The sequence below is a fragment of the Stegodyphus dumicola genome, chromosome 8 (genome assembly GCF_044657685.1).
Source record: "Stegodyphus dumicola isolate Sdum_Otavi_A_Nest chromosome 8, ASM4465768v1".
NCBI classification, from domain to species: domain Eukaryota; kingdom Metazoa; phylum Arthropoda; class Arachnida; order Araneae; family Eresidae; genus Stegodyphus; species Stegodyphus dumicola.
In genome coordinates, this window is record NC_140775.1 from 49,663,471 (window position 1) to 49,676,264 (window position 12,794).

The following is a 12,794-nucleotide window of genomic DNA, read 5'->3' on the forward strand; positions in this document are numbered from 1 at the left end:
GCAACACTTGATGAAGAATAAAAATACAATTTATTAGCCAGTATTACTCAAGACAGCTCCAAAATCACATTTACAGTCATAAAAAAACTGCTGTAAACACGCTGAAACAATCAGCAACACAGCTATCAGACTATAACGGTGAATATTTTTGTCACCATTATAGCCTGATTACAGCTTCACAGCAAAGCACCAGCTCCTGACTCTGTTCAGTCGTTCTTGAAACTCTACATACTCTCGAGATTCCAGCCTTCAGAATGGTGAAGAAAGCTTCACAGCAAAGCACCACAGTACAGCTCCTGACTCAGTTCAGTTGTTCTCTTGAGACTCTCCATGTTATAATTCGTGATATACTCGATGACACACTCAATAGATTCGACGATGCACTTGCTAGACTCGCAATACTTCGACGACCAACTCAATACTAGACTGATGATCAGCTCATTTGATAAGGCATTGACTGACTGACTCCACGTGCAAACAGGGTTTATATAGCTTTTGGGCTGCCTTTAAGAACATTCTGGTCCAAACTGGGAAGAATTTTCTCTAGAAGGTTCTCCTCCATCTATAGCATATTACCAATTTTGTTGCCAAATAGGCGATTTCTCCCCAAATATGGCAACCCTGCCTTTCCTTGCATTTTCTGGCAACCCTAACTTGCTTTGCAGGGAAGCTATCCAGATTATGTAAAATTTGTTGGATGAAAACATTTCCAGCGGCATCATCCCATACATTTTTTGATTTCTCACAGAAATTTTATTTTATTCTGGTATACTGTTACAGAAAATTCCTTATCGCTTCTGCAATACACAAACTTCAGTTAGTTAATCGAGTTTAATTGCAAGTTTACTGTATGTCTGTGATTAGGAAGAAAGTAGTTAAACTGTTCACTTTTTCTCCTTTCCAGTCAACGAAAAATAGAAATGAAGATAGCAGTTTTAAGGCCCTTTTAAATAAATTTAAATATAAAATTATATCTTGTTCAAGATTTCTGTGATAAAACCACTTCCACACTTCTAAAATCAGTTGCTTGATTTTTAACCCATTTATGCCTTGCGCCATTTAAATTTGAGGCACTAAAAATTGCCTCTCATCTTTTTGTTAATAGGTATTTCTAAGCATTAAATAATACTTTTATTTCATTTTTACTTGAAGTTTTATTTGAAATTATTGGTGAATTTTTGGTATTCTTACAACAGGTGACTATCATCTATCTGGTGACACACTGTCATGAACCATGATAAAATCCAAAGAAAGTAATACTGTCCTGCTAAATAAAATATAAAGTTATATCTTGTGTATCTTGTTGTATAAACATGACCTCACAGACATTCTATCCCCTAAGTGTTGGCACCATGGCAGGATCATAAAAACTCGGCTGATGATTTGCTGGCAGATTGGTGTATTATCTGATTCATACTCATATAGCTGAAGTTCTACAAATTTACCCAAAGTTTAGAATTGCCCAGTATATTGATAATAAAGTAAATTTTTATATTATAATAAAAATAATGCATTGTGTTACATATATTCTATTTTTCTATCAAACATAACTAATACTTTTATTAATGTACTATTTTGAACTTAAAAGTTTTATACGCTTCATATTAATAACATGAAACGTAAATACACATCACTTAATGAACTACTTTTCATTTTGAATTTTAAAGATTTAGAAGAAAACATTTTGATTTTAAAATTACTCATGAAAAAATGTACTTGTGTACATAAGACATTCAAGTCATGCTTACTTCGAACTATTTGCTCCTTTCAGGAAATCTCTCTCATCTATGCACTTTTCTTCTGTAAACAAAATTCATATTATTATATCAAAAGAAACGTCTAAAAAAAGATATTTATAATTCCATTCCTTTTAAAGGAAGAAGAAATACAAAAATATTAATTTAATAAATTTAAATTGAAAGAATTAAAAATACATAATTTTACAGAAATATACCTTCACTGATTAAAATATGGTAATCAATATAATTAACAGACATAATCAAAATATGTTTAATATCTCAAAGCATGATTAACTGCAATTGCCATAATATGTAAAACTCAGGATTACACTGTTATTCTTCATATATATATAATTTTCCATGTCTACAGAAAAGACCTCTCTGTTAGGAAATTAATGAAAGGAAAAATAAAAATTCAGTACGGATATTAAGATCATTACATGAAGCTTAATTGTAATCTTTGGTAAATACAACGGTGAGCATGCAAACATAATAAAAACAGTAAATGCATGTGAGAAGACAGTAGTTATAAATTTTATGAAAATATTCATAAACAGATCTCAGGGTACAAAAAGTTAACTTAATTGAGCTCACATACATGCATATAGTGCTATGAGATATTCTTCAAGAATAACCAAAATGGAGTATTAAAATTCATTCAATATTACTGAAATGCACTGCTGAAAAATTTCACTCATATGGAAAAAGCCTGCTGCCTCACAGAATGACATTATTTAAGTCTGTGATTAATGAAAACAGTGCACAAAGATGATTCAGAAGTCATTTTAATTCATTTCATGCATGCTCAATGAAGTTGGAATCCACTGACCAACAGAGAAGCAATGTTTAATGAAGAGAATTTGAAGTCACCTGAAGTACAAACCAATGTTGTACATTGCCATCTAAAAATGTAAATTACAGTTGAGTTTTTATAAAATAAATAACATTGCTTAGAACATCCCTCATCTATACTGGATAAAACCTTGAATATGCAGGACCTATTTGGGCACACTCTTCTGAGACTGCATTGGGGAAACTTGACAAGATACAGACAAGAGCAGCTAAAATAATATCTGGAGCTGTTTCATCTATCAGCAATATTAAGGCAGAACAGGAGTGCAGACTTCGAACCCTTTTATAGAGAAGGAAATATCTCACACTCAAGTTTACAAACAAGGCCAGGAGCTGAGACATGGAGAACATATCAAGAAGGACTTTTGGAAACTGGAACAACAGCTCAAGACTTAAGAGGTCATCTACTCTGAAATATGACAATGAGATCAGAGAAAATATTGCCCTCAAACATGATCCCTACACTGTCCTTCTGGAGCCTAACCTGCCCTTTTACACTCCCATTAATATCAAAATAAATCTCAATCTGGTGGAATATTGTACAAAAAATGAAACTGAAGTTATTATCGAGGCTTGGTACTCGAAAAATTGAATCCTTTATGGTAGCTGATTTGGTAAAAATTTACACAGATGGTTTATCGGATGATAATATCCAACAGGGTGGACCCAGTCTTCACATCAACTCTACCAAATAAGGCAACTATACTCCAAAGCTATGGAGCAGGCAACATCACTTCCAACTTCACATGTGAATTAAGAGCAATCCAGGACGCCCTGAGAATTTACATCGACTTAAATGATAATGGCAAAGGACTTGTAATTTACTTTGGCACTAAGGCTTCCCTAGAGGCAATACTGCAAGGACATTCAAGATTTACCCAGGATGTACACATGATTGTGTTGCAGTGGGTGTCAAATCAGGAGGCAGACTTCGCAGCACTGCGGAAAAAGGGATTCAAAAATTGGTTGCGTGATATGACAAATGCCTTAATACTGGGATAAAATATGCAAAAAGTGAATTGAGGTAGATATAGCTTATTAAGGCCTTCATAAACAAAACTGATGACAAAATTCTACTTGTTTCTTTATTTCTAAACAGTACTTACTTTAAAAACATGCCAATATTGCCCATGTAGCAAAGGAATTATAATATTATTCACAGTATAGACTTCTAAGGAATTTTATCACTAAATATAGGGTGTTTCATACTGAATGGATAAAGAAAGCACACCTGTGAATGCTGTAATTACTTTATTTCAATAAACCAAATTTGCAATGAAATTATATTTATCCAAGTTTCATACATACTCTATGTGTGCCCCTTTCATGACACAGCAAATACTCATGCAGTATTCCAGTTCCTGCCACACTTGTAAAGGGTTAGATCTGGGGTTTTTGGTCGCCAACAAAGAAACAGCATATCATTTGACCCAGCATGGTCAAACCAGTAATAGGGTAGAATATCCTTCAAGTACTGGTGTTTTTATGCCAGCGTGGTGAAGCATCACTCCCTGCAATTGAGGGAACAACAAATCTAATATCATATCTTGATAAATGCAACTTTACTTAACTTTCCGTGCAGAAAAAAGGACCAAAAACACAACTGTTGGAAATGGCACAAAAAACATTCATTTCTGGAAACTCACGCTCATGTTCCATTACGTCATATGGATTTTTTGTGCCCAAAATTTGTAAAGTATGGTGATTAACTTTGCCAGAAACATGAAAAGTGGCTTCATCAGTAAACAAAAGTCTGTTCGCGAAACCGTCTATTTCCAGCTTATCTTGCAAATAAATTCTCACAGAAAGCTTTTTGCAAGAGTTTGTTAGAAGCTTTTAATGCTTCCACCATCTGAAAGGTGTATGGCCGGAATTACAGACTTTACTGTAAGAAAAGCCATACCGTGACATGAGGCACACTGAGTTCAAAACTCGTGCAATGCATTGATTTTGTGGAAATTTTTTAAAAAGGTTCACAAATTTTTTTCAACTACTTCAGTTTTGGATGCTATTCGTCCTAGGATAGTTTTCTTACACAGGCAGCCCATGTAATGAAACTGCTTCACCCAACGTTTGGCATTCTGATTATGCAGTGGTTCTTTGACGAATTTCATGAGAAAATTTTTTTGAACAATGATAAACTATGATGTTTTGGCCTGCTCCAAAACACGCTACTCTTTCTCCTGTATTTTCCTGTGTTTTCTCCTGTGCCTGCTTCTAGCAGAGATTTCATAACTGGACAATTTTTCATTGTTATCAGATAAAACTTGCACAATTGTAGTTTCAGAAATAATTGTTTCAAATTTATAAATCAATTACATATTTTGTATTATGCTATTATTTTTACCCCCATTCAATATGAAACACTCTGTATTTTAGATAACTTTATATATTATTACAGAAATAATTTTACTTTCCAAATACAATGCAATATTCAGCTCATCTTTTTACATAAGTAATTGAAATATTAAAATTAATGCCCATTTACAAATTAGTGATGTTATTTTATGTAAATACCGAGTTATGTTTTATTAAAAAAACACTTACTTCTCATAACCTTCCTACTCAGTCTGAAAAAAATTAATATCTCTTATAAAGAACAAAAGAAAAAATATTTTGATTATAAATTAGCAGTTAAATCAGTAATTCACTTCTGAAGAATCACGAGTTTTAAATTACAACATATTAAAGCAGCACCAATCTAAATGATCTGAAATAACACAGGAACAGAGTAAAATTTAGTCTTCTTAAAAAGTTAACACTGCACACTTTTATGATGATGCTAGTCATGATCATCGGATACTACAGTACAAAGTTTTTAATCCGGAAGTCCATAATCCAGAATGATCTATAATCCAGACCTCAAAGCTACAAACTTTCTGCGCATGCGTATAATGCATTTACGCATGTGCATAATACGTTTACGCATGAGCGTTTAATGTATAACGGATAGTATAAGCTAGGTTAAAATTATCTAATTATCTATTTCAGTTAATGTTGCAGACTACGCTGTTTCTTAAACTTCTAATTGGATCTGGCTTATTATTTTTTGCAGACTGTTAGAGCAATTTTATAAAAAGTAAGCTTGAACTTTCGATTATGTCAAAAAGAGTTTCCAATTCTGGAGCTGCCAAAGGATCTAAAAAGCAAAACTATGTTTCGATGTCCATCAAACAAAAAGTGGAATTGCTGCAAAAAATGGATAAAGGCATGAAGAAAGTGACAGAGAGGATAGTGAAAATGAAAAAATTTCGATTGACAAGTTAGTCGGTATTCTCAGCACAGCAATTACAAGACTTGAACAGTGGAACTTTGTAACTGAACAAGAAGTTATGCCTGTTTATAGAATTAAAGAGAAAGTATCAGCACATAAAACGAAGCAACTTAAACAACTTGCATTGAAAGAAATGTTTAATAAAGTAAACAAATAAATATTAAGCTCTTCTTTTTTTTTTTTGGTAAATTTTGATATCCTTTAGATCATAATTGTTCTTTATTTCATAAATTATGGTTTCATATTTTTAATTGTATAATTTCTGCATGCCATCTTACCAGATTTAAATTGATGATCTATAATCCGGAAAAACCCCTAATCTGGAATCGCCGAAGTCCCGATGAGTCCGAATTAAAGACTTTGTACTGTAGTCACAAGTGCAGTATTTTTTTTTTAATTAAAAATTGGATTTCACTTTCAATATTATTCAGATTTATATGTTACATATAATCATTATTGAGAACAGTTTTTACATAAGTTATTTTTATATTTGTGAAGAGAAAAACAAAATTTTTTGATAGTGAAAATTACTCTCTTCAAATAATAGATTTGATATTTAGCTAGATTCCACAAGATTTCTGTATAGTACTAAGAGATCTGCAACAAAGTAGCATCATTTGAGATCCACAATTCAGAAAAAAAAGCTAACCTGCTGGTAAATGAATCCAATGCCAAGAATCCTCATGATTAGCACGCGACTTAATAAAACACTTGGCATTGAAATATTAACCTTAATTATAAAAGGTTTTAATTTATACCAGCAAAACATGGCATCACAACTGCTGTCAGGCAGTATGGTTGATAATCGAATAATGATAAAGAATGAGGTTATATGGAAAATGGGAAAGCTGTGTGAATGATTTTCTAAAGAAAGTTGTTTCACACATATAGAGAAAGGTGACAGGATTTCTAAACGTAAACAGATTCATATTTATGAGACATTAGAAAAATCATAATTATAACAACACTGCCAATTTAGTTTCGAATCAGTAAATGAAACTGCCAATATTTAACTTGAATTTTCCAATTTTAACAACTCAGCAGCTAAGCCAAAAACTTTAGGATGGGCCATCTTTGTAGCACTGTACTAGCAGAGCTATTATACTATGCACTTTTCATGCAAGACAAGTGTTAAGATAGTCGGTTGAATTCATTGCACCCAGTGCCTTCTTCTAGAAAAGTTTTCTCAGATTTTTTTTTTTCTTTTTTTTTGGGGGGGGGTGAATAAAAGTTTTTTGTGCTCCTCATTTTTTGTTACAGTTGATTTAAGTAAGCAACAGATGTGCTGCGAAATTTTGTTCCTTGCTTGGGAAATATGCTGCAGTTCAGATCTTAAACACTGCTAACAAGGATGGTGCTATGGGTAAAACTCAAGTGTACAAGTGATTTTTTTCAATTCAAAAAAGAGGAAATATCAATTCATGACAAACATCATTCTGAATGTTCATCAGCTTCGTGAATGAATGAAAAAGTTGAAAAAAATTATGAAGTTGGGCTCGAAGACTGATAACGAGATATTGAAGATCTAGGGAATTTATCTGGACTGTCTTGCGCAATTCAGCAAATTTTAACAAAAGATTTAGCAATGAGAGGGAAAAAGATCACTGCAAAATTTGTACCTCAAATTCTGACAGACCAGCAAAAGACATCATCATGTGGAAACAAGCTGTGCTTTGAAAGAACACTTCCCAGAAAGACCCAGACATTTTCTCCAAGCTCATTACTAGTGACAAGACATGGCACTATTCTTTTGACCTTGATATGAAACAAATCAAGCCAATGGACGATGATACTGTCACCTCATCTAAAAAAAGCACAACAGGTGAAATCAAATATCAAGAGCATAATCATTTGTTTTTCTGATGTATGGGGAATAGTGCATTCAGAGTTCGTTCCACCAGGTCACATTGATAATCAAGCTTTCTATTTAGAAGTACTGAAAAGCTTGTGCAATGGTGTGACAAAAAGACCTGATTTGTGGTAGGTTCCAAAAACGTTTTTCTACCATGACAATACACCAGCTCAAACAGCCATCTTAGTGTGCCAGTTTTTGCAAAAAATAGCATGACTTCCTTGCCCCTTACTCACCTGACCTTGCTCCATGCAACTTTCTTCTTCCTCAAATGAAGTGGAACATGAAAAGAACTGCGAATTCACGATGAAGAGGTTAATGTTGTTTCATGTAAATAAATAAATAGCTTTTTAAAATAAATTCTGTTTTTTTTGGGGGGGGAAGAAGAAGACCTTGTAAGCTAGTATAAATATTGGAAGAAAAAGAATGAAGGTGCAAGTAGGAGAGTTATTTTGAAATTATAATCAAGAAAATTCTCTTTACTCTGAGCATTTTGGGATGGTTTATGGTTTGGGGGTCAAACTCATCACTGCTTAGAGGGTTAAAGATCACTTTCTAACAAATAATCTAATATGAAAACAGCAATTTTTACCCACTTTTTATAAGAATGACACATAGTTTCATAATGGTAATAATGAGACTATTTGTATCCTATTTTGCGCTGATAGAACAATCCTCTACTACTGTGAAGAATTCACAAAACAAATCATAAAGCTACGTTTCATTTCGTCAATTAATTGACATTTATACTTTGCATACCAACAGCTACTAGTTAAGCACCATTACTAACAAACTTTAAGAACATTAATCCTTAAAAAACTGCAAAATATAATTTCTGAAACAGCTGTACCACATCTTTATGAACTGATAATCTGTTTTGTGTTTTGGTTACAATAGCAATTTTAAACCCATGTTTCTTAAAAGTTTTTGGGTGGTACCCCACTTCGTCAAAATATTTTCTTTCACTGTCGAACCTTTTTGTATCTCAACACACGTTTAAAGAAAAAGAAATGGGGGGGGGAATACTTTACTTAATGAACATTACAGCTTTGCAAAAATTTTCTGTAGGAATTTCTAAATTTTGGTTTCAATTCAAGATTAATTTTCTGTCAATTTTTTTTTTTTTTTTTTTTTCCTATACAATGTTATAAATATTATAATTAGTTAAAAATTGATCTATTGTGATAATTTCAATTTAAGAAGATCAACAAAATTTCATTATACATTTTTTGCAAAATCCATAATCGATTCTAAAAATTGGAAAAATACTTTCTTTTTCCAATTCAGAATGTTTAAAAAATACTGCAATCTTCATTCTCTCAATTTTCATTTTGGAAGCAAGAATTTTGTAACATATGTCAAAATTTCTGATAGAACTGTAATAAAAGCCATATGTTGTTCAAGTGACAAACTTTCCAGAGCATCACCATCATGAGAACAAAGAATATTAATTATTTTTTATTAACCTATACCTTTGTAAAGGGTTCGTACACATTTCTGCACATGGAAAATAAGTACTTTTAAGAACCATTAATGAAAAAAATTAAGGACCTATACGCAAATGGAAAGTGAATAAATTCAATTAAAAATATTATTGACACCTAAACTTTACTTTTGTAATACCATCCTAAAAGTAAAACAGATCGTAAGTAGGATGCATTATTATTAAACATAATTATTAATAAGTTTGAGAATAAAATAAACATTATAAAATTTATCAAGTAGCATTAAATATTTTATACTTATAATAGTTACACATATTTGAAAAAAGATAAGTGACATTTTATCTATGTCTCATTTTGCCACATACTTGCTTAGTCTAGAGGTTTAGTAAATAGCAGGTAGATTTTATGTCAAGTGGCATAAGTTAAAATGAGAAGTAAAATCCTGATCACCATGATTCATAACAAAAGACTAACAGCTGTCATCACTGCTGCTTGCCTAGAAAGAGACCTGTTGATCAGAACAACATTGAAAAGTCTGGTGTAGGCACAGTTGGCAAATTTTGAATGTTAGTTGGACTCTGCCTGATGCAGTTATACTTGCTCAGTCTAGAGATTTAGCAAATAGCAGGTAGATTTATGTCAAGTGGCATAGGTTAAAACGAGAAAAAAAATCATAATCAGCATGATTTATAACAAAAGATTAGCAGTTGTCACCGCTGCTGCTTGCATACAGAGAGACCTGTTAATCAGAACAATACTGAAAAGTATGGTTTAGGCACAGTTGGCAAATTTTGAATGTTAGTTGGACTCTGCCTGATGCAGTTATACTTGCTCAGTCTAGAGATTTAGCAAATAGCAGGTAGATTTATGTCAAGTGGCATAGGTTAAAACGAGAAAAAAAATCATAATCAGCATGATTTATAACAAAAGATTGGCAGTTGTCACCGCTGCTGCTTGCATACAGAGAGACCTGTTAATCAGAACAATCCTGAAAAGTATGGTTTAGGCATGGTTGGCAAGTTTTGAAAGTTAGTTGGGCTCTGTCTGATGCAGTTAGTGTTGTAGCTTTGTATAGAGTTCCAGGGGTTGTAACCCAGTTAATACACTTTAAGGATAATATACTTTAAAGCACCAGAGTGATAATTTGTCTTGTATTACTTCAAGTTTTGCTAGATGTAAACGATAAGTTTTACGTGAATTTTTACATTTTTGAGTTTTATCTTGTGACCATGGTAAGGATTAATAATGAAAGGCATTAACTCACTTTAATGTGCAGAGATAACTTTTAATAGTGTCTAGTTATAAATAATTAAATTAGCTAGTTAGATAACCTTTAGTCAATATAGAATTACATGGCCATTATTAAATTTAGTTTTTAAAAATATTTGTTAAAAAAAGCCCTATTAAAATCACAATCTAATACAATTTTACGGTTTAAAATACATATAATTTATGACATTGATTCTTAAGTGATATTAGGATAATTGCACATTAAAAGCTACAAAACATTTACGCTTTGTAGCAACAACAATCAACAAAATATTTATGCTTCTTTTTAATTTGAAGACTTCCCAGACATTTTGACAAATTTATATCAATTTCCTTCTTTTTAAGCATCTTTTCTAACAATTAAAAATTTGTCTCAATATGCAAACCAATGTTCTCACTAGTTTCTACGTGCTTTATCTCCTAACTTGTCAATCTCTCTGCAATGTACCTATGAGGGTTTACTTGATCTGGTAAAAGCTAAACAGTCCAAAATCGCCTGACAGACGTGAAGCAAATTATCGCTATATCTGAAAATAACTACAAAGGTTTAAATAAGCCGCTTATTAAAAAAAAAAAAAAAACTTAGAACATAAAGGCATGTTCTTATGCTAACAAAATCAATTACAGTTTGTGGTGATGTAATTAAACAAGAAGAGTCAAATTCAAACTAAAAATGTGGACTAGTGGTCAAAGACTATACAATTTAATTTTAATTTAAGCTGGCTCAGTAATTCTGTCAACATAACAAATTCACATGTCGACACTGATAATGCAAAGAGGAATAATTAAAAATTATCAGAGCTGGCAGGAACTAATGCAGCGAGCAACAGGAAGTCAGAAACACACTGTGTCTTACACTCCAAAAATCTGTTTAAAAGCTGTCTAAGTAATTTGCATTCTGATGAGGAAATAGAAATGGGAAATTATAGTAAAGGCTGAAGTTAGAAACAGCTGAATAATTTACATAATAATAACTGTACATATCTTTGAAGAATAATTTTCGTTTGCTTTATATTGTTTCTTTTTTCAACATGTTTCCTTTCCTTTTTAGAATTTTCGGATTTAAAGATTTTTATTATTCTCAAAAAACTAAATGCATTTAGAACGTATAGAAAAAACTGCTAATTTTATTTCTTTAGTCCTATGAACGTTCAGAAGAAATATGAAATATGTATGGTAAGGGCCGGTTACAGAGCTGGCGTGGCGAAAATTTAGAATTTAGTGACAAACTGAGCAACAAAATCTAGGAAACTGCCAAACTTTAGAATTTAGGTCAGGCATTGGAAGCAGAGTTTAGATAGGTACTAAGCAGCAGAATTTAGGATTGACAGAGATTGCATCAGATGGGCAAAAGTCTAGTGCCAGCCCTGTGTATGATGCATTAAGACATAATATACTATGAATCCTTTTAAATTGTCCGTTTTCAATTTCTTTATTAATGAAAAAATTCCTTTCTATTATGCCTGTGCCTAGTGCCAGCCCTATATATGATGCATTAAGACATATGAAATGAATCTTTTAAATTGCCAGTTTTCGATTCGTGGTAAGATTAGAAACATTTTTAATATTTTTCGTGCTTGTGTCAAATGAAAAGTAGGGAAAATAAAGGGATGATAAACAGGTTATGGAAAAGATTCTAGTATCAGAAGTAAAACATTCAAATATTCTGTCTATAGTTTATAAATGTTACAATGTTTTCAAAAAAATCATCGAAAAATTCCCAGATCTTGGAATTAAAAATTTTCTACAAAAACTGATCTTAAAATCGCCAAAATGTTGATAAGTCGCCAAATTTAGAACTGTTTAACAAGACAATTCACATACCCAAAAGCGAAAAGTTGCAAGAGCTATTCATTAGCAAAAATGAAATAATTTCGAAATGCTTATGTTTGACTTGTTCAGAGCCTCAAGTACTGTCTGTCTACGAGAAGAACAGCTCCCATCAGAATACCTGGCGGGTGATGGTCGCTATAGCAGCAAGGCTAGTACATTTCAAATAGGGGTGAACTAAGGGTTGCTTTATTGTTATTTTGTTTTGGGCGACAGTTGACTGAAGGGGAAAGAGTTATCATTCGTCTTCAAGACACCCCTACATAAAATGGGTCAAGGTGCGTTTCTACGGCAACAGACAGCTGCAGACTAACTGGTGAGAGCTTTTCTTAGGATAGACTGTATCCCACCATATTAAAAGCAGGAACAAATTATAACCCATGAGCTCATTCATAAGAATAACCATACTAGTCAATGAATCGCAAAAATATTCCTTCAAAATACTAATTCACACTCAAAATGGAGTCGTAAAAACAGAAAGAAATTTCAGATGATTAAAATTAAGGACCTCCTGCCGATTTTGGCTGAAATTA

At 32.4% G+C, this 12,794-nt stretch overlaps 1 protein-coding gene across 2 annotated transcripts in view; it reads right to left on the minus strand.

The window, feature by feature from the left end:
• The window catches only part of LOC118201886 (transcriptional adapter 3-B-like), a 120,053-nt gene that overhangs the window by 69,814 nt on the left and 37,445 nt on the right, over positions 1–12,794 (minus strand). For both annotated transcript variants that reach the window (XM_035374047.2, XM_085821830.1), the window contains one exon: positions 1,749–1,800. In XM_035374047.2, the coding sequence (XP_035229938.1) occupies positions 1,749–1,800 (52 nt within the window). The remainder of the gene's footprint in view (positions 1–1,748; positions 1,801–12,794) is intronic.